Source organism: Uloborus diversus, chromosome 7 (genome assembly GCF_026930045.1).
Source record: "Uloborus diversus isolate 005 chromosome 7, Udiv.v.3.1, whole genome shotgun sequence".
NCBI classification, from domain to species: domain Eukaryota; kingdom Metazoa; phylum Arthropoda; class Arachnida; order Araneae; family Uloboridae; genus Uloborus; species Uloborus diversus.
Window position 1 is genome coordinate 71012155 of NC_072737.1, and position 23637 is coordinate 71035791.

The following is a 23637-nucleotide window of genomic DNA, read 5'->3' on the forward strand; positions in this document are numbered from 1 at the left end:
ATCGTCGTTTTTCTTCCAAACTCACAGAATTACTCTGTTGTTCATTAACGGGAATTGTTGTGAGTATACGTAGAGTTAATAATAGTTATTCATTTAAAAAAAAACTTATACAGAAATATCTATTGTATAACTTCTTGCACGTGACCATAATTCTCATTTTATAGAAAAAAAAAAAAAAAACTAAAATGTTTTGAAGCATTTTAATGAAAATGATGTTTTTTCTTATCACCGGTGTAGTAATTTTTGCTTTGACTTTAAAATGTATATTTTAAACTCATTATGTCCAATGTACAAGGGTGCCTATATATATAGCAAAACATCTTTACGAGAGAAATATTACATTTAAAGGAATGAGAATTGCAAAGAAGTAGATAACCTGAAACGTCACATAGTGCAGCATTTTGATCCACAAAACTAGTGCGCTTTGAGGTAACATCGTCTATTTTGGTTCAAAATGCGGAAAAATTCTTCCAACTTTTTGGTGTCGGTGTTACAGTAGTGGATTCCTCAATCCTTCCTCAATCCAGCAGAGCTCAGAATGAACCTAAGTCACGATTTCGAAGATGAAAAGGTGAGACCGAATAAGTCAGTTTAGGAGGGTTAAGTTAAAATCTTCAAGGTGGCTGAGAAATTCGCAATTGTAGCACTGATACCAAGCAAGAAGTTGAAGAACTTTCCCCCATTTTGAGCCAAGGGAGAGTGCTATCTCAAAACGAGATAGTTTAGTGAACGTTTGGTCGAAATTCTACCCTGTGCGTCAGCGGAAAGTGGAAGCAGGGATGGAAATCGGAATTGCTGTAAGACTGATTAATGGGAAACATTTATTAGATATAACTAGCACAAATTGAGAACTAAAACAGTTCATAATGTTGCCAGCTGACCGAAATTTTCACCAGTAGACATGATGTGCACAAACCGAATTGTTTAGAATAGAAATTCTAGCATTTGTTGAAACAAGGTGAACTTCTTTCCTCTAAAAAGACATTTGCTCTAACGTTTGTATTCATCTGATTATTCGACTCTCGGTCAGACACTTGTGCAAAAGGTTTCAGCTTTCTTGGTGACTGAAGAAGTACAGACACCAGAACAGCAGGTTTGTGCTTTCTTACTGGCTGAAGAAGTTCAAACAACTGAACAGCATGGTTAAGTTTTTTTAGTGACTGAAGAAGTCTTTGACCGGCGTTTTGGTTGTCTGACCAAGGTTCGAATCATCTGGTAATGTTGGCGTAAGTATGTCAGACAGATGTTTCCATTTATCACTGTCTGGTATCCCTTCAGATCATCTGTGCTTGCTACCACTTTTATTGGCCCTCCTGGATATGGTTTAATATACTATTCTGATCCCTCTTTTTGTAACCATTCTCCGTTAAAGGTTTTTACACTACATTTTTCAGACTCTTTGTACTTCTCTTTCATATATATATATATATATATATATATATATATATATATATATATATATATATATATATATTACGTGCCCGGTTTGAGGGTTCGTAAAAGTTTCAAATCAATAATTTATGGGAAGTAAACATATTTTTTGCTTGTAAACTCATTTTTAAATTTAATGTTTAAACCTTGTTTTAGTTTGGGTGTCAACGATTTTTTCATCTCAGCTTAGAAGGTTTCGATTACTGCCTGAATATACTCACGTTATATTCGTCAAGCTTTTCACATTCTTGAAGACCATCAAGATTTGAACAAACTTTCTGGAATGAAAAAAGAAACAATGAAATAAAATATAAGAAAATGAGTGAAAACAACCCACCCACCCACACACAAAAAAAAAGATGGGCTTGTCGTTTGTGAAGAAGTTTTGGAAAGAAAAGAAAGTTGTGAAAGTGAATTCTTTCACAGCCTTCGTCAAGAGCAAGATTATTTTTCTGTTCTATAAATGGACGTAGAAATAACAGGATGGAACACGGAGGGCATTTTTTGAAGCTATTACGGTAACTGCGCCACCATCTTATATGTACGAAGTAATTTTTTCGGCTATGTCGTAAGATTCTGAATTCTTTATTCTATTTCATCGAATTTCAAAGGGATTTCAACATGATGGTGTCATGTGTAGCCTTCAACTGTACTAATAAACGTTCAAAAAAGAATCCAGGATTAAAATTTCACAGGTAAATCCACTTTTATACTATTGAGAAAAATTTTAGTTTGTTGTTATTGTGAATGAAATGCCATGATGAATACGTTATTAACTTCTTTATTTGAGCTACACCACCTAAATTTCATTAGTGACTATTACAAATTTGATATTAATTGTAAATACTATCCAACTTAACAGTACTTACCAACAGTAAAAAAGGTTTTGAAAATTCATTTTTGAGAAAAGGAAAAAAAAAATTTTCCCAAAAGATTATTGGAAGAAAAATCAAACTCATATTTAAAAATTAAGCATATCGTTTTAAACTGAGAAAAAAACCCTCCTTTTAATTAAACAAACCGCAACAATCCTAGTACCCTTCCAAAGATAAAGTACATAAAAAGATTTTGTAGAAAATTGTAAGTCAGAAATTGCTGCCAGATTGTGATCTTTATCTAGCTTTATCTCGGGCCAGAACTTTTTTTGAAGTTCAAAATTTTCGGGGGCTGTCAAAGGTAACCCTCTTCCTTAATGGACATGAATTCCTCTTTTAGCATTTATGAGCAATCGCTTGAATGCTAAAAGCTTATAGTCCAAGATCCCACCAGTGTCAGACCTACGTCATAGTATAAAGCCCCAAACTTTTTTTACTCAAGGACATCACAGCAGGTAAGAAAGGTGCAAGCTAAAAATTTGCACAATTGAGTTTCAAAGACATGTCTGCACCTCTGTAATATTTCGTACAAATTGGAGATGGTCGGGTGGAGACGACGAGGTCACTTGACATGGAATGATTCAGTTTTCGACGCAACTTTGCTACGTGTTTCCTGCCAAAGCCTGCGTGACTGAACTTAAATAATAGCGTACCCTTATATATGCTGTGATGTCCTTACGCAGAAAAATTTTGGGCATTTTTACTATGACGTAGGTCTGGCGCCCATGGGCTCTTACTCTATAACAAATTCTACTCAAATTATATTCTCAACGATTAGAGCGTGCACTTCAGCAGGAACATTCTCCAATTTTCCAATACAAGTTCACTTTTCAATAGGTGAAACTAGGGAGACTTGACCCAATTTTTGGTTTTTTATTTTCCATATTTTTTAAGAAGAGTTAGAACAAAAAAAAATATAGAAATAGTTTGTTATTTCATACATTATTATGACTCAAAATGATAGCACAGATCTAAGTAGAAATGGTGCAGAAAAAGTTATATTCCTCAAATCAGGATGTGGGTATATTGTTCCTATATCTAGGGAGATTTGACACAACACTTAGGAAGACGTGACCATGAATGTAAGAAGACTCATAGATACTGAAATCAAAAACGCAAATTTGAAGGGTTTTTTTTTAATAAGTGATACTTCAAGTGAACGTACAAAAGGAAAAGTGTTACATATATTTTTAAAATTAATCTTACTCTATCGAAAATCAGAAGTCGAATTCAAAACTTTATAAGCTTGGACTTAAACAATATTTTAAGTAACAAATCATTGGGCTAAAAGACTACTAGTATTTTAGTTATTTGTCAAATAAAAACAATTTATTTGACCAAAACATTTTATATTTAGTCATTTATTAAGTAAAAAAAAATCAGGTCCTTTCTATTCACAATGTTAGAGTTATTGCTTAAATAAAATCAAATCATTAGGTCTCAATCAAAATATCTTAGCTATTCATGAATAAAAACTCATTGAAAAAACATCAAATTAAACAAAGACATCAAATTAGTTCTTGGGTCAAGTCTTCCTAGTTAGCTCTGTTCAAATTTCCTAGGTAGCTTTCTTTTGTTTACCTGAAATGTCTAGCAACTTAGATTAAAGTTATATAAAACTACTGCATATCAATATATAGCTACAAAAGTGGAAAAAATATTTACAATTTTAAAATTCATTTCCCTTAAAATTGGTGATTAAAATTTAACAAATTCAAAAATCTTCAAACTTTACTTCAAAGGTGTTGCATCATTTAACATTGAATTTCTGGAAAACCTTTATTATTTCTGAAAAGGCTTCATCCAGAAAAATACTGTTGCGTCTTTAGTCAATTAATAATATGACAGAAGTTTTCCCTAAATATCCTTTTCATTTCAAAAATACCCGTTTGTCAAGTCTCCCTATGGGTCAAACCTCCCTTTCCCCTACTTTCTGTAGAATGCTATACAATTTATCAATTGGCCAATGGCCACCTCGCAACCTTGCTCTGAATCTTTCTCCGTATTGCTTAAATGTAAAGGTATCCTCAAATTAAGGCAAGATTTGTATTTGCCTCTATTTTTGAAGTAAATTAATAGCAACCCTGAAAAAAGAACAATATGACAGAGGCGAGTTTAGGGGTTATTAAAAATGGAGTGTTAAACGATACAGTAACGCGTTTTCATTATTGAAGAACTATTTCAAAAATAATGAAAGTTTAGGCTGCTCAAGCAGTTGCTGTTATTGGCGCTCGATATCGCAACACGGTAATGCACAGGTGGTTGTGGGTTTTTTGACATAGACTTTTGACTTCAAAGAACCCCATAAGAAGAAATCTAATGGTGTTAAATCACACTATCTAGGTTGTCAGTTCTGATCCCCAAAACGAGAGAGTCCAGGATTCATGCAGTAATTAAATTGTTCAATTACTGTTCCTCGTGCAGTAATTGAATTGTTTCACTGGCTGTATGGTAGCATAACACTCCATTTTTATTAACCCTAAATTCTCCGCTGTAAAATTGTTCTTTTTTCACGGCTGCCAACAATTTACGGAAAAAATAGTGGCCAATTCAAATCTTGAGTTAATTTTAGGACACCCTTTATTACACTTTCCCTTATCAATCACAATCCAAAGACGACCCATTTTTTTTTCGGCAGTGAGATCAAAATATGATATTCTTGCAAATTCTATGCAAATAAACCAACTGGTGCAAAGATTTCTGCATTCGGAGATTTAATCTCGAAATGGTCTCAAAATGAAAATCTGTTTGAAGTAAAAGATTGTTTCTAAAGTACTTATAATAAGGATGGTTTTAAAGTTTTTTCTGGCAAACAGGAGTTATTCGTAATTGAAATCATTCTGTGTTAAAATTTGAACTCTCATTATCGAAAGATACTTACAGAAAAGTGTTGTATAAGCGGTCCAGCAAAGATTTCTGATAACGCTTCCTGCAGTTAAAAGAATAACATTATTTACCGAAAGACATTTCAAAAGTTATACATGCACATCACATTTTTTTATAATGAAGCTTTCAATAACTTTGAATAACCAGCTATCCGAGATAATGTATGCTTAAATTAACTTAGAAAATAGAAAAATAACTGAACGTTAATAACCGAAAATTAGTTCAAAATAGAGAAAGTTCTTTTTAGATCACATTCTGTAGTCGTAAATTTTAAACTTGAAAGTGATTATTTGTTTTCGAGATACTTGTTCATGAATATACAAACACAGCAGTTGCAATTTTATCAGTATTTTCTTGCCAATGCAAGGGTGCAATTATGGAAAAGTAACCTCTTGTTACGTCGCTCTTTTCGGGAGACAACAAAAATGCGCGATACATCCTAAAGCGCGATGTATCTGAGGCCAGTAACGATAAAAATTGAATAATATGCACCTAGTAAAAGATTGTGTTCATTATCGTATCATAGTGATTTAACAAAAAAAACCCTAGTTTATCAATTTAAAAAAAAAAAAAATTTTTTTTTGTTTTTTGTTTTATGGTGGAATACAAATCGAAAGTTTCAGCTTAAACTGCAGCGAATTTAGTCTGGTGGAAGACCCACTAGTTTTGTTTATTGATTGAAAAAGAAGCTAATACTTTCTGAGACAGATAATTTTAACTTTACATAGTAAAGGAAGCATTGTATTCGCGAAAGTAATTTCTCTCAAATTTTGGCCTAATTTTCCATTTTACTCATCCCCGAATGAATGTTGAGTGGTTTCTTTCGAACCTACCGCATACATGCCTATGAACGTATAAATGGCCGAAATATCCATACTGAAATTTGGTATCTAAATTCCCAGTGGAGTCTAGTCGCGCCCCCTCCCCCTTTCAGTTGTATTCTGATGTTCCAAAAGGGATCTTTTACATATTTTTTGGGGAAAAATTAGCGTTAATATCAATGCAAACTCCAGTGATGTTATAATTTGGCGAATATTTGGTTTATATTGCCAAGTTTTTGTCGCTAACTTGGCGACATTATCGCCAGGTTGGCGATAAATTTGGCAAAAAATATTTATTTTTTGAATTTGGTTGTAATTTGGAGCTATTAGCGATATTTACAGAAATGAATCACGTTAATTATCCGTTAATAATCCATTGAATCACGTTAAAATTTTTGATACTGGAAAAATTAATCTCTCTAAAACGCTTTTCAGCATCGGTTCTTGACGAACTAGGGGTGAAAATGTTTAAAGTGTTTCCTTGCTTACTCCAATGCACTATTATCATTAAAAAGGTGAAAAAGGTATTCATGTGATGTACACATTAGACCGTTTTTTCCTATGAAACAATATTTTTTTAAGTATAATATTTCCGGAGACAAAGGTAAAGCGCCGTATATCCGAATGAGCAATATAGTGAGACGCGATGTAACGAATGTTTTTGTATCAGTAAGGTTCAGTAAGTTATTTTAAAAAGGGACAGAAAACAGCAAATTTAGGATAGCCAGGTGGTAATCAATCTGCACGGATAATATATACGTTGATAATCGGGATCTCAGTTTTGAAAACTAGACGGCTCACATAGGAGTATTTGTATCAAAAAACCGGACAAAATTATTTGATGCGATTTTTTGTCATATATTGCATTGAAACTTGCTACTAGATCAAAATAAGGTGTTTATATGAAGAAAAAAAGATATTTCTGAGAAAATTATCTTTTTTTTCTCTTCCATACTCTTAACGGTTGTAAACGGTTGCTCATGTAGTATTTATTACTGCTTGCTTTTGCGTCATGCGATCATTATATTTGCTGCTTCAATGGAAAACGACTTTGTTCTTTTTGCCTCGTCTATTACCACTTCTTTAGTGGGGGATAGGATTTGATAAGTGTCTGTTTAGTCTGCATCTCTTACAATCCACTCGTGAAAAATATACTCGGTGACGCTGCGCGAGCTTATTTCGGGTTACAGCTGCCTTCTAAGAAAATTGAGCAATTGGTTGGATTGCTTGAGAGGTAAACTGCAGCACCTGGCATCAAAAAATTATGTATACCTTTAGTCATAGGATGATAACCTAACTCGTATAGGTCGACAAAATCTAAATATCTTGAATAATACTTTGTAATTTTGTTCCTTCACCATCAATAATTACAACGAGTAGTGTGAGCTCTGTTTAATATTTGCATCGTTTTCGGTAATGTTTTAAAATTTTTGTTTATACTGTGTCTGCTGGTACCCATCACAGCCCTATCAGTACCATAGTTTGCATTTTTCTCACTGAAGACATTTCTCCCCCTGTACTATTGTAATTATACAGTCGTAACCCATCGCGATCAAGCAGTACGTGAAGTTGAATTTCAGAGACAGCATCTGCTACTCGTACAGAGTCCTCATCCGGGTAACATTCCTTCTAAACACTTTCTGCATTTGAACGTCTAGGGATAATTGCTTTTGTTATCATTTTTATTTCTTCCCAATGCCCACTAGGGAAGTCTCTGTCTGCAAAGATTGCGAGAGCCTCTTGAGGTGTCTGTTTTATAACAACTGTTAGATTATTATAGAGGAAATAGTTGTTCTTTCGAAGTTTGATTGATCCAGTTGGTAAAGAATTTAGTTATTTTATGATTTTGGATTTATTACTATTTTTATAGTGCACTGGCTTATACCAACTACACTTGTCATCTCTTCTACAAGTACCTGATTTTGTAGTTCTTTAGTTTCACAAATTTGGTTCTTGAAAGGACTTTGATGGTTTCTGCTAATTGCGCCGATTTTGTCTACCAGTAATGAAATATCTTAGCCATTGTTCTTTATTTTTCAAGATACAATCATCAATATAGCATTCAGATGCCTCTTTACAATTGAATTCGGTTTAAAAATACTTCGAAACACGACTCAATATGATCTGCCTATTTCCCTAATTCCTCAAGTTTTCCTTCCGACAATGTAAACTTTTTATCCAGTATCATGGCTTTGAATTCTTTCATGATATCATATGAGCCGCTCAGAAGCCAATGCGGTTAAGTCCAAAACACAAAAATTGAGAAAATTAATGTTTTTTGATACATTAGTTTTTAAAATTCTTGGTTTATTAATTTAATTAGAAAAGTGTATAAAATCTTTTTTCGAAATGTAAACTCTGCAAAAAAAAAAAAAAAAAGAGATGTACAGGATGTGTAAATAAAAACGTAAGTATTCATTGAAATAATGACAGCATCTTAAAACTTTTAGGACTTATACCTTTTGGCAGATGAAAAATATAAGAAAATTATGTAAAAATAGTAAAATAACATTTATGGTCATAAGTTTTATGTTTATTCATCATAACAAACACCATCTTCTTTCGAGTTATTCAAATGTAAATCTTGATCTCCATGTGTTGTCCTTAATGACCTGTAAAAGTCGTGTTTAGTTGGAGGTGTATACTTCAATAAACATATGTTTTTTTTTTGTTTCTCTTGAAATTGTTCTGAATATAGGTTGAGTTATATATTTTTTGATTTACTGGCCTACCTATTTTTTTTTTAATCCAACAAAAGGTACCATCCTAGTCAAAATTATGTTTGAACTTAATGCTGCTTGGGTTTGACCTTTCCAATTTTATCCATCTCATATTAAGCCAATTTACTGTTAGTCCACTTGTTGATTTTTTTTCTGTTGGTAACAGCTTCTTCCAATGGTTTTGTGGAAAGAAATTCTTGTGGATTCATTTCGACAACTCTGAAAGGGTTCTTTCTTTTACTATTTTGTATTATATGATACTAGTCATTAGGGTTATAAATATACGGAATTTTTTTGCATAAGCTTCTATAACTGCAAAATCAGCATCATTGAGCAAATAACTGTGCCCACTAAATAACAATTTAAGTTGAATTGATTCAGCTTTTATATCTTCACTCTGAACCAATTTCAGTAAACTTAACACAGTTTTTATATTTCAATTGTGTCCTGAACATGAACTCCTGAACATTTTACTCACCAACTTTAAACTCCTTAAAAACAAAATGGCGGAAATAGGCGGAAGATGTTTTTACAGAATATCATAGCAGACAGTCTATATTTTATGCCCATAACAAAAGTACAGCCCGGCTCGGCCCGGAAAGTAAACAAAAACTTTAATTTCTAAAAATTTTAGTGAAAAATAAACATCCAATTTTGATTTAATTTCAGAGTAAGAAAATGACAAATGACGAAATGATTCAACGAAGCAGGATTTTAGATGGAGCTACATACCTCCCTTTTCCATATTAAAAGTTTGTTTTACTAAATTTCATCGCATTCAAATACAGTAACAATAAAACGGAGACGTAGCATGAAACGCGTCGAAAGCAAAAGCGAGAGGATCCAACAATGTCTAACTTCCGACTAGCGTACACCAAAGGAAACGTGACAGGCGAGATTTTTACTGCTGTCCCTTGATAGAACAGTTATCTGACTTGAATTAAAGTAGGTTTAAAACAATTTTCGTCAAACTTTTGGATTTTGGTTTTTATCCGGTTTTACTGGCCAAATACTCCTATGTGCGGCTCTTCTATACACTTAATGACTGATACAATATCATGATCCATAATTTTATATTGAATTGCGGTACAAATCAAACCCTTAATAAAATTCTAGAAACTGTAACGTAACTAGCTGAATTTCTACAATTGTCAATAGTAATAAGTATTTTAATAGTTTTTCTTACTCTTGGTGCTGCATTTCAGCGACTGTTAATTTTATGGTTACTGGAAATACGTGAAACTCTCAGAGAATATCTTCTTTTTTACTAGTCTTCACTCACCAACGTTTCAATTGCAAGAATTTTCATAAGTGTGGTCATACAGTTTGTTTCCATTTACTCCACGTTTTCTTTTACAAGCTGACCTCGAATGGGATTCATTTGAAATAGTTTAGTTTCAAGAATTACCATAACTGTGGTAATTTGTTTATTTGCATTTACTCCATGTTCTCTTTTGCCCCAATTGACCTTAAATGGGGTTTAATCGAAATAGCTTAGTTTCAAGAATTCCCACAAGTGTGATGATAAAGTTTTTTTTCATTCACCCCAGGTTTTCTTTCCCCAATTGACCTTAAACTGGTTTCAATTGAAATAGCTCAATTTCAAGAATTACCACAAGTGTGGTGATAGAGTTCGCTTCCATTTACCTCATGCCTTTTTCTACCCCAACTGACCTTAAACCTAAAGGGTGTTCAATTGAAATAGCTTACCTTCAAGAATTACTACAAGTATGGTAATAGAGTTTGTTTCCATTTGCCCCATTTTTTTCTTGAACCCCAACTGGTCATAAATATTTTTTTTTCCAATGGCACATTTAACTTACCGGCGGTTTTGCACGTCTTATCACGCCGTAGCAAGATCACGTCGCTAGCGTTTTACACGTATTTTTCTGACACTAAATTTTCGTTGTCAAACGGTCCAAGGCGTAGAATCCTGCTTTTCCTTTCCCCTCTCCTGAGAGCGGCACCCCGGAGCGCAGGGGCCCACCTTCTGTATTCACACATGCAAACAATACCCTTTCATCAGGTTGGGGTTTCAAGGTTCAGTGCATCCTTCTTATCAACGCAAAGATTTCTAAACAAACCTCCTTGCTATTTATTGAAAGCATCTGCTAAAAGCAAAACTTGATTCCAAGAATGAAATATCCACTTCTCTTTCTTCTAAGCTTAAAATTTACATTTAATTAATGATTGTGCTGTAAATGGATGCAACATAATTTAATCGACGACAATGACATTCAATTACATTTCAAATAAATTAATAAATAAAAGCCGTGAGATTTCAAATTGAACGAAAACAAACTAAGTATCCTTTTGGAAATAAATTTATAGCTACGGCTTTATTCGCTACTAACATATAATTTAGGAACTTTAACTGTTATAAAATCACAATGCTGTAAAAAAAAAAACCAAAGAGTACACGTAAAAGATCAATTTTCAACTTTTATGTGCACTTACGTCGCGTTTTACGCACATTTAGGCAGATGTTGTACTCAAAACACATTATAAAAAATATAAAAAAAAGGGATATTTTTTCAAATTTATTTACTCTAACTGATTGGCCTTGGGTTTTGGTCGCAAATTTCAATCATTAATATCAGAAACATTTTAAATTCACCGATTCTGTCTAATACTTCAGCTTATAATTATCTTAATCACAAAGAAAAACAAACATTTATCTCTTAGCATACAATTTCAATTCTGTATAAGTAAAAAAAAAAAAAACTAAATAAACAATATATAGTAAGAGCAAAAATTTTGCACAACACCAGGCAGCTATTGTGTTAACATTTATACAAAAAAAAAAAAAAACTTCAGTTGTTAGCAAAGAGCAATAATAATATTTTTTTATTGTTATTAAAAATGGAAAAGTATATGAAAATGAATAGTTTTCAAAAAAAAAATCAAAAATTGAATCGTTTGTAGCTTTTTCTTTTCAATAAAAAATAAAGAGCCTCGGAATTTTTTTCATTAAGAGGGGGAAGAAATTCAGAAGAATGGGACCTGACTCTTAGTAAAGGAAATTTCTATGGAGTTGCTTAAGATCTACAGTATTTTGTAGGAAGATGGAAATGGGGAAATGGTTAAGTGAGAATTTATAACTATTCTTTTATGTAAAAAAAGGAATAATAATAAATAGAGAAAAATAAATAAAGGTTTAAACCGTTTTATAATTAAAATAAAACTTCAGCAGAGCTTAACTATTTGTACTTTATTAAGCAACAAATCCAGAATTTTCATTGATCTCAATTTGCCCAAAGCCTGATATTTATCTCAAATCACTATTTAATCTGTGCGATTGCTTGATACAAGTCATATGATCTTTCAATTCCTTGGAACAACTTAAGCAAAAATAATTATAAAACCTTGATTTTTATAGAAAAATCATCATAATTTATGCTTCATACTAATTAATAAACCTTTTACGGGGATGAAAATTCGTAAAATTATTTTAACAACTTTTTTGCTGCGACTTTTTTTTTACCACTATAATTTAAAAGTATTTCGTTGTTTACTATTTTTTGCTTTAATTGTGTTTTCATAACTTTGATTTGATACCTAGTTCGGTCACTTAGGTCTTAACTACTAGCAGGGGCACTCCGAAATAAAATGAGAGGGGGGGGGAGGTGGATTCTCAAATTTTCGAATGAAGTTCTACTTTTTCCAAATGATAAACATGAGCATGCACATTACATCATACTTACATAACATCTAATGAGAAGCAACATTATGCATCATTAAAAACAATTTTTAAAATTTGAAAGAAGAATCTAAATGTTGCAATCGTGTTTCCACATTTTTCAAATGAGAATTTTTTGGGGAGGTTACACTGTCCTTCTGAGCCTCTCATCGAGGCGCCCCATACTAGATCCCATGTGATTGTCAGTGTTTCTTTAATAATAGCTGTGTTAAATACGCCATAAATCAGTGAATGTTGGATTTAGTATTTGTTTTCCGATTTTCAAACGGGATCCTAGACAGTCCCGATTTTCATTCAAAAATCCAGTGTCCCCGCCAGTTTACTTCACGTCTCGGTAAAATATAAGTTTCATTACAGATGACTAAAAAATATAAAAATAATTAACCGTGAAGGATTATTTAAAATAATAAATTTTTCATTTCTGTACCTCGTAGCCAGACTGACGTAAGTCCAAAAATTTGAATTTTCTGTTTATTACTGCTAGGGTTCGCCGATATATATCCGATATTTGTTCTGAAAATATCATGATATTTTGATATTTTCGATATTTATTTTTCCAACTACGGTATTTTCAGTATAAAAATTATATTAATCATAGTAATATAGCTCATTTATTATTAAAAATACCTAAAAAGTTATGCACTATAGTTTTATGATGTATTATTACACATTAATATAACAAAATAATGTATTTTTTTTATTCATAAAATTATTAGTAATGTAACAATTTTAATGCATATTAAAAGTACCTAATTAAATGTTAACCATTGGTTGGAACAAAAGAAAATGTCTTATGACTATGCCCCTGACTGTTGCATATTGTTTTTTTTTTGAATCATATAACTGTGTAAAAGTAGCTAACAGAAGACAAATGAGTAGAACAGCTAACGCTATATTAACTCTATTAAAATCGACTAAAATGTAAAATGGAATATTAGATATGAATAATTAAAGAAACCTTAATTTTAAGTCTGCACATTATAATAATAAATAAGAGTGATTTGAGGATGCATTTACTATTTTGAAGACATTAGCTTGCGTTGATTGAAAATATCGGATATTTTACATATTTTCGAAAATTGCACTCACATGACATATTTTTTTCTCTCCTGTAAAGTAGCGTATGTGAATCACGTTAGTTTAGCTCTGAGGTACAGATTTGTAATTTATGAGCTATAAAATTACTATCGGATTTGCTTGTAAGGAATTTTACAAAAAGATTTAAAACAAAAAAGACTTTCTAAAAAAGTCCTAGCCAATCCAATAAACAAGTAAATATTGTTCAAAATTCAATTCCTCATTTCTTGCTGAAGTAACTTCAAAAGATTAACGTTTACAAAATAAATTGTTTAAATGTATCTGCTTGCGTCATGTATCATTTATTATTAGTGGTTTAGGCTGATAATTAGTAATCATTTATCCATAGCATTGAGCTTCTAAAACACTCTGAAAACCAGCCGGGGTGTGTACCTTTTGAAATACCCACGGTGGGGGGGGGGGGGGGTCCTGGTAGAACATTTAGGAAATAAGGCAAGCCTAGGTATACCGCTATTACGATCACTTAGTCTCAAATATGGCGAGATTCGAAACATAAAAATGCACAAATAAAGAAAAAAATATACATATACAAACATAGTATGTAAAAAGTATGCATAGATGTATAAATTTGCAGTGCTTTTTTCCCCCAGCGTTAAAAGAAAAACAACGAATTGCTGTTGCGCGGAAGGGGGGAGGGAATTCCTTTATTGCTTTTTATTATTACGTATCATTTCAGGTTATGCAAAACATTACAATCATAACTAAATGCATTTAGCTATATCATATTGAAATAACTTGTTCCAAATATTGTTTTATAAATGTTGAATATGAGTAGTTAAATTCAATAATAAAATATGTGAATAGTAATTTAGAGCAGTAGTAGGAGATAGCAATTCCAGAGATTTAAAATCTAGATTATTACTTCATAAATATTACAGAAAGTTGTGATTAGTAAAACACGACTGGCTGAAAGGAATTCAACTCGTTTGCTACACGTGTTGAGGAGAGAAATGGGCGGGACGGACCTTGACAGCATGTCTGGAGGAGTTCCACTCTTCCCTGCGACACGCGTTGAAAAGAAAGGGGTTGAGCTTTGACAGCACGTCCTGGTCAAAAGGGATTAAGTGCTTTTTATCTCCTTCCGAAAGGGGGAGGGAATTTCAAGATAAAAAGTATTGACCATTTCGAGCAGATAGCCATGTTCCCAAGGTGACCTTTTCCAGGTGAAATTCCGCTCGTATGTCAAACCGCCAGAAAGACAGTTGAACATCAAAAGGATAACAACAAACCTATAAATGAAAACAAGCAATCCAATAGCGTTCCCAGATGGATGTCCGAGGGAGAGCAGGACATCTGGACAAATGAGGCATGTCCATTACTTCGTGGAGATCACACAAAGTGCAGAAAGGGTCAGGAACCACGTTGATACGACAGAGATGTTTTCGTAGGCAATCATGGCCAGATAATAAACGAAACATGGCGACAGATTTCATCCTAGACCAATTAGGGACATTCAGAATCAGCTCAAACCATGGTTTATTGCTGTTGCGATTTTTGAGTTCTTCGTGAAAAGTGTCTTTAAAGGTTTTCTTTATTAAGCTTTTGATGTTACTAAATGGAAGCTTAGGATTGGTTCTCTGAAGAACCGATGCTCCCTTTTTGGCCAAAAAATCGGCCATCTCATTACCTTGGATTCCACAGTGGGCCGGAATCCACTGAAGAACAACTGTCTTATTATTTCTGGCAAGCCGGTTAAGGAGCTTCAAACAATTATCGGTGGTTAAAGTTCGGGATTGGCTAGGTGTATCGATAGCTTTTAGTGCAGCCTTTGAGTCCGTTAATACAACTGCTTTTGAAAAAGAGTCTAAATGTGGCTGGAGCTGCGACAGGGCCTGGCAAATGGCAGCAATCTCGCCATCGAAAGCTGATCTATGGTTGCCAATGGGGGTGTAAAAAGAAAAAAGTTCACAGTAAACACCAGCACCAGTATTAACACATCCATTCAATTTAGAGCCGTCAGTATATATTCTCAACCATTTCTCTTTGGGGTAACAGGATTCTATTGTTTCGAGAGCAAGAGCTCTTAACACTACATCATTTGTCTCCGCTTTGAACACATTCTTAATCAAATTAAGACGAATGGAGAAACCTTTTTCAGAAATGGGGTTTATGGAGGGAGGAAATTGTTCAGTCTCATATTTTAAATCTAGTTTAGAAGAAATATCAGCTACATCCTGGCGAAAACCTTTTTGTGATTTTAAGTTTCTCCCGCCGACCAGAGAGTCCTGGTTCCACAGAGACAGACACCCAGGGATTCTAAGTATTCTTTCCCATAGGAGAACAGCTCTTTCTTCAAAGATCATCTTTAGAAGTCTATTATCAGTGCTGAGTAACATGCAGTCAATGGGTGTTGTCTTCACTGCTCCGGTAATCAGTCGTAGAGCCTGATTTTGAAAAGTCTCACACTGCTGAAGGACTTGCTCTGGTCCTGTGACCAGCGGCTCACAGCAGTAAGGATGGGTAGAATATAAGTTTTGTATGTAGAATTTAGCGTGTCTCTTGAACAACCCCATTTAGAACCCGCTAATATTTTTAGGAGATTAAGTCTTTTTATGGCACGTTGGGTGATGTCCTCCACATGGGACCCCCATGTAAGTTTTCTATCAAAACTGACGCTCAGGTATATAAAGTTTTCAGTCAGTGGTATCTGACACCCTTTGTAGAAAATTTGAGGGTAAAAAGGTTGATGCGTCAGTGAAAAAGACTCAACAAAAGTCTTTTCAAGATTTACCTTCATATTATTCGAATCTGTCCATCTTTCAAGAACTAACAAAGCCTTTCCTAAAATCCCTTCTATGGTGACTTTGGCTTTGTTCTTAGGGGCTGTAGACGAGATGACAAGGTAATCAGAATAAAGCAGGCATTGCAATCCGTCAATCGTTTTCAATTCACTGATAAAATCATTGATGTATATGTTAAAAAGTATACAACTGGAGACTGCACCCTGCGGTAAGCCGGTCTTAAGAGCTCTGTATCTCGACAAGGAATAGTTGTATCGTGCTCTACATAATCGAGTTTTCATAAAACCATCGAACCATCTGAGCATATTGGAACGTATTCCGATGTCAGACAATTTCGCAAGGAGGTTCTCTCTCCAAACAAGGTCGTAAGCAGACTTTAGGTCAATGAAGACCGCAGAGAGAATCTGTCTTTTATCCAAAGCATCTTTTATTTTCTGACTAAGCAATGAGACTTGCTGGTTGGTTGACCTAAACTTCCTGAATCCAGCCTGTTCTTCTACCAAGATCCCGTTGGTTTCCAAAAACCAGTTCAGTCTACACAGGATAATTCTCTCCATGGTTTTGCAGAGAATGCTTGTCAGGGAAATAGGTCTGTAGTTTGTCACTATACTTGGATCTTATTCTTTTTTATGTATCGGGATGATAGTGGATTTACACCATTGAGAGGGAAAATTTCCCGAATGCCAGATTAAATTGAATAGCTTTAAGATGGTTTCACAGGCACGAGGTCCTAAGTGCAGGAGAAATTCTGCAAAAATGTTATCTTCACCTGGAGATTTCCGTGGTTTCAAACACTTCAGTGCCGGAAACAGTTCGGCTAGACCCAAAGGAGCATTAAAAATATGGTTCAATTGAAACTGCTTACTTTCAAGATTACCACAAGTGGGGTAACCGAGTTTGTTTCCATTTACCTCAGGGCTTCTTTGGCTCTTCATCCGTTTACCCACGTCCGTTTACTAAGTTCTTGAGCCGTTTACTTTTTCGTTTCAGCAAAATTTACAAATAAACAATGCATAGAAACCTTTTTTTATTAAAAAATACAGCAACTTTTAATGTGAAGCGCGTACTTACCAAATCTTCTTTAGTGAAATTGCAAGCCAATTCATTAGCAAGTTTTAGAGCTAGTTCGTTTGACCAGTAGACGTCCATAACGCATAAATGTTCTTTTCCTGGGGGAGCGGCTTGCATTAACAACTCGTAAATTACCTCTTTTGTCTAAAAGAAGAAAACATTTTTTACTTACATTACTATTAACTTATTTTGTCAGGTTACCTATTTTAGATAAGGAACTTTTGTCATACAAAAAAAAATCTTCGCCTGGCATTTGCTTCAGCTTTCTTTTAGCATTCATTCTGTATATCTTTTGCTGTTTCTATGTGAATTTATTTTTACAGACTTAATTTTTAAGTCTATTGACACTATTTAATAAGAAATTTTGATTTATAGCGAACATGACTAAAGTTTCTTTAGAACATTAATTGGTTTTAGATCTGTCATTCGACTCTCGAGCATCACAACACAATTAATTTTAATTCAATCAAACTTTAAGAGGATTTTCCCTCGTTTTAGGACAAATTTCAGCGTTATTTTTGTTCTCAAAATCATTCACCATAAAGATTTTAATATCTTTCAGTTTCTTTTTTTGGGTTACTAATCTTTATATTTTGATCAAGAGGTATATTTTCTGCAATTTCATTTTTCCTAATAGATTGTGTTAATGATTTTGTTTCTCAGCAGAAAATGAATGTTCGTTTTTCAATAAGTTACCGACAGGTGAGATGCAAGACTTTAATGCTTGAATGTTAGCTGTAGGTGATGCAGAAAGTAATATAAGGTATATGAGGGTGTAATGGTCTATCTCAGGTTTATCAATGATTGTCATCCCAATTTCTGTTAAATCCAATGTCTTTTTGAAAAACTTTTTGCTCTAGTTGCCTGGCTATCGAAAAAAACGTTCCTCAATACAAAAACCCTTTTCAAGTGTACATAAATTACAATTCTCCAAGTACTAATCTCTCGTGAAGATCACCAACTAGCTTTTTTCAGGACTTCGAAAAGTTTGAAAATATCAAGAAGTATAAAAGATTGGGTCAGGAAGTGAGTGATATCAGTAAAAAGGGATAAAAGTGTGGTGACAAATGCAGTTAAGCGTAAAAAATCGTTGAATGCAAAAAATGAAAATCTACATTTATTTCTACTGAAATCCAGCAAAATGCCCCCCCCCCTTCCAACGCACTCCTTTTGAACGTATTGCGAGATAAGTAAGTATTTACGCATGTCTTTACTTCAGATTCCTGAAAATACAGAACAATACCCGCTTCAAAATTCCCAACTTTTACAGATTGGGGGGGGGGGAGGCATTTCACCAATCTCAAAATTTTATCGAAAGTATGATTCTATTGAAATAGCGTTTAAGTTAAACTTCAATTCAAACCAAAATCTGTTTCATTACAAATTCTCAGCGAAAATTCATGCAGAATTCAACGAAGAATTGAGTCATTCGGTTCACTTGAACTGATAGCTTTGAATGAAATGAAATGAAATGAATGAAAAGAGAGCTCAACCGAACCAAGCACTGCGACCAGAGGTCTATTTCACTAGTCTCCAAACAGAATTTTTGAAACAGACCAGTAGCTGAAGCAAAGTTCAGCAAACATCTAATAGGAATATCATGAATCTCGCATGGTTCAAGCAAATGATGACCAAGGTGTTCAAACCTATAGGCAGAAAACACTTCATAATCACACAGGGTGTGAGTAATAGTTTCCTCCTTAAAGAGGTAACCTATGCAAATTGGATCATTACTGACACCCATTATAGCAAGGTGCCGCTTTAAGGTGTAAAGACCAGTACAAAAACCAAAAGCCTTCCTGATACTATTTTTGCTAAGAAGCCAACTGCATTTATGGCAGCGATCCTCAGAAAGAATCAGGACTGTCCTCCTTAGAATGACAAGCTGAATATGTTCAATGTCATCGCGAGATAACCTCTTGGACGGTCTCATAACAGCCATCTTAAACATACACACTGCGTGAGCATAGGACTGTGGTTGACATGTCTTTACTCTTTAAGATGCAGCAGTTTGTGCGGGGGGAAGGAGTTGAAACCTTCGATCAGAGACGTTTGGTTTCTCCTACCTTTTCAGGAATGTCTAGCCCTGTGGCTCTCGCCTCCCGTCTCCTGCCTGTTGCATTTTTGTGCATAAATGAGTACCACCTGCTCCCTATTGCAGAGTCAGCGGGATCGCAGAAATTCGCCCTCACCCCCTTCAGTCGGTGGGTCGCTGACCTGCACCCTCACCTCCTCCAGCAGCAAGATTGCTGGTTCTCTCCATCAAGCTAGTGACCAGCTCCATAGGAGCTGGGAACTGCGAGGGGTAAAAGGTCAACACCCGCATAACCACCCTGTACGAGTGCAAGGGTAATTACAACGAGGTTTTGCCGGTTCCTAGGGAACCGTTTAAGACATCATACAACCCAGATGCTATCCATCCATCAGCACGGTGCCTCACACTTTAGATTAATATCCATTTTAATCGCCTTTTACGACGCGCATGGACTACGTTGAGACTATTTTGCTCTGGTCACCACACGGAGAACTGATAGCGTTAGAAACTTACCTACCTTGATAAAAACACAACGAATACGTGTCTCGTAATCAAAACAGAAATAATGATTAACTTACCTATCCCTAGAATGGAGTCTAACATCTGGATTACTGAAAGGGGAATCACTGCTATATGACGGATTTTGCAAAAACTAATGCTAATGCGATAAGTGGGGTCATTACATCAACATAAAATTCTCATCAATGAAGTGTTTTCTTGGTTGTAGAACAGAACATGTTGAAGGCAAGTAACAATAACTGAAACACAAGATTACAGAATATTTAAAAGTAGATTCCCACGTCAGAGCCTTTGCGGATCTCCACTAGACACGTCTACTCCCGAGTAAATGGCACACTTTCTCGAGTAGTATATTCATTTAATTCTATCAGCTGGAAATCTTTTAATCTCTCACTCTTTCAAAAGAGTCCAATACTAAAAGTTAACTTCTATAAAATTTGTACACGCAAGTGGTCACTTGGTACTTTTATATTCTAATAATAGCTCTCTTCTTGCCAAAATTCTTGACAGACTGAGCATTGTTACGATAGGAAATGTGAGAATCTGGTCTGGGGTAATAATAATATTTTTAACAACGCGTTTTGGCAGACGATAATACACTTCTATGTAAACAGAGGTGTAACTTGGCCACCTAAAGTGGGGGGGGGGGGGGGCAAACTTTGTCTTAAAGGGAATTTTATTTGATTCATATTCTGCCATCCAATTAAAATGCTGCAAGAGACATTCTATTTCAGTGGCACCCCAGAAAAAAGTTTTTAGGGGAAGGGGCATATTGAAAAAAGGAAGACATTTTTTTTATTTAATAGGGGGAGTTCTCTAACGGAAAAATGTTGAAACTTGTAGCTTTAAAAACGCAATTTTAAACTTTGTTCGCTGATGCTAGGAGAACAAAACACACAGGGGTCTCAGCGGAAATTTCTAGTAACTGAAGCTTTAAAAACGCAATTGTAGGCCATATTTATCAACCTTTGGGTAAGGGATAGAGCTTAGGGACTGTCCCCGATCGATATTTTTGGTCGAAATCAGCTTCTCCTCCCCGTGCAAGTTTCCGAAATTGAAGTTTCAAAAACGCAATTTTAGACAATCGTTGAAGATTTTAATGGAAGAAGGTCCTGAAGCTCTTCCCTGGTAGAATTTTCAAAATTTAGGTGTCAAAAACTAAAGCAATGTTTTATATTCAGAGGCTATTCCACTTAAAATTTTTGTAAGTGTTGTTTAAGAAATCGAATAGCTTATGATATTGGAGAAAGGTGGTATAGGGACCCTTGCTCGAATATTTTCTGAAATTCAAGTCTTAAAAACGCGGTTGTAAAGCCATATTTTTTAATATTAGGGCCAGTAATTTTTCGAAACTGAAGTTCTATAAAAACGCAATTTTAAGCGATTTTCGATGTTGTTCGGTAATTGAAAGCTTTCCCCTGGAAAATTCGCGACGAAGACCTGAAAACTAAATTTCAGATGCTCCATAATGATTTCGGTGTGTGTGGGAGAAAGGTGGGGGGGGGGGGGGCTTCAGAGGAGCCGCATTTTTCCTATTTTCTGACGAACTAGAAAAAGAAGAGTATAAATAGGACAGGTGGGAGAGGGGGCGATTAGCTGATCAATGAACTGTAACTTTCAAGTATTTTTAATTCAAAGATTTATTTTTGAAAGAAATTAAGATTTTCCCAAATTTTAATATTAATTTATAAAAATCATTTTGTTTCCCAAAGAAGTATTCTTATCTTCTCATCAATAATAAAGAATACTTTTGAAAAACATTCAACTCAGCATTTTGGAGGGGAGGACGAGCCCCGTGAGCCTCCTTTCTGGGGTCGCCACTGTTCTGTTTTGACCCGTCTATTACATGGTTGTAAATTCATTTATGTGAGGACAAGTTAAACTATTAAAAGTAAATTTCGCTTTGAGAAAAACTTCGGAAATGCAGCAACATTTCCGCTTTTTCTCGAAAACACTCATTGTCCAAATCCTGTAATCCTAGTTTACTACATTTAGGTGGTAAACTCGGGTTACAGGATTTTAGTTAACTAAGATTACAGGATTTTAGTAAACTAGGATTTTAGTAAACTAGGCCTCTAGATATTGGGAGGGGGGGGGGTGTCATCATCACTTAGGGATCCGGTATTCGAACCTCTTCTGGGCTATTTATTGCGCCACTGTGGTGCAGTTTAAAACAGATAAACTATGGGTTGAAATTACTAATTGGTGGTTGACTACAAAGATGCAACTTTTGCATATAGTTCATTACAATTGCATTGGTAATATACGAATGATATTTTATTATAATTTGAAAATAAGGCATAGATTATTTGAAAAACAATTAAAAAAATCTTTTGCTTAAAAACTAAGGGGCAAAATAATAACTCTGGTCACGACTCAAAAAAGTAGGAAGCACTTGCCTCCTCCACCCTGATTTACGCCTATGTATGAAAATCTATGAAATAATACTATGTATATATTTAAAAATACCTATCTATCATTACATAGAGCATTTTATTCTCATAAAAATCATAAATGTGAGAAACACGGTTATTTTTCTCTCTTCTAATGAAGAAGGAAATTTTGTGTACATTGTACATGTAAGAGAAAACATGTACCCAATTTCAGTTATAAGTTAGAACCTTATTTTCGTGCTGCATTTCCCCTCGTGTTTTAATGCGAAGGAGTTTTCTGAAAATGTTTCAAATTGAAAAAGGTTGATTGATTTCGTTCAAAGGAAGCTAAATAGAGTAACTTACCTTGTTGTCTAATTTTGAGACGCAGTCTTTGAAAAGTAATGGAACTTCTGTAAATATAAAAGTAATATTTTAAACGAAGCGACTAATAACTTACTCTTTCATAGCTACATGGTTGCATTCAAACACCTTCAGAAAATGCTGATAGAGATAAAATTGCTCACTTCTCTTGCTCATCAACGTGTCGGAAGAGGCTGCTAATATGCTATTCGATGTCCATTTCTTCAAGCTCATACGTATGTTTCACTATTATATTCTAAGTATTTAATATCAATAAAAATTGCTGATTTTAAATTTTACCAAAAATTAACCGTCAGGAAATTCCAAATTCGAAAGCAAAGAAAATAAAGAAATTAAAAAACGTTCATCCATCATTTTCTGGATCAACCGTCAGGCTGATTTTTTTTTTTTTTTTTTTTTGCATGGAGATGGAGTACAGATCATTTGTGTCAACAGGCTGAAGACTATTTCTCATAACTACAAAGTAGTTCTGATTCAATGTGGCGACGATCGAATATAGATTACTTTTATGTTGTTAAATTTCCACTTTCAGCAGTAAATGTATATTTTAATCAAAATTTTGAGTATCTAATATAACTGCCAATTGTGTGTGTGAACTGGAATTCATTTTTGAGACACCATTGTTTGGGTAGCCGATAGTTTTTTTTCTTCTTTTTAATTAAGCGGAATAATTGATATATAAACGTACAGTTTTGCTGCGCAAATAATGGAAATTGAATGTAATGCTTTTTAAATTCAAAACTGCTACGTTATCCCAGCTTTTGTTTAACTCGGAATTAATGGAAGGTAATACCATCGAACCATTCCTTATCTGAAGATTCATACTCTTTCCGTTCAGCAGTCATTTTTACTCTGGTATAAAAAAATCTTTCCTTAAGGACTTTATGTAACTCGCATGAAAATACTTTCTTTCTACGACTTTCAATGATCATTTAGTTCATCAGTCATAATCAGGGGCGGATACAGAAAATTATTTTTTTTTGG

The 23637-nt window shown here is 34.3% G+C and overlaps 1 protein-coding gene across 1 annotated transcript in view; it reads right to left on the reverse strand.

Moving 5' to 3' along the window:
• LOC129226437 (uncharacterized) overlaps positions 1-23637 on the reverse strand; it is a 31072-nt gene that overhangs the window by 1721 nt on the left and 5714 nt on the right. Inside the window, exons 2-5 of the mRNA XM_054861039.1 lie at positions 22636-22682; positions 17344-17487; positions 5188-5235; positions 1653-1709 (exon numbers count right to left, since the gene is read on the reverse strand). Coding sequence (XP_054717014.1) covers positions 1653-1709; positions 5188-5235; positions 17344-17487; positions 22636-22682 — 296 coding nt within the window. The remainder of the gene's footprint in view (positions 1-1652; positions 1710-5187; positions 5236-17343; positions 17488-22635; positions 22683-23637) is intronic.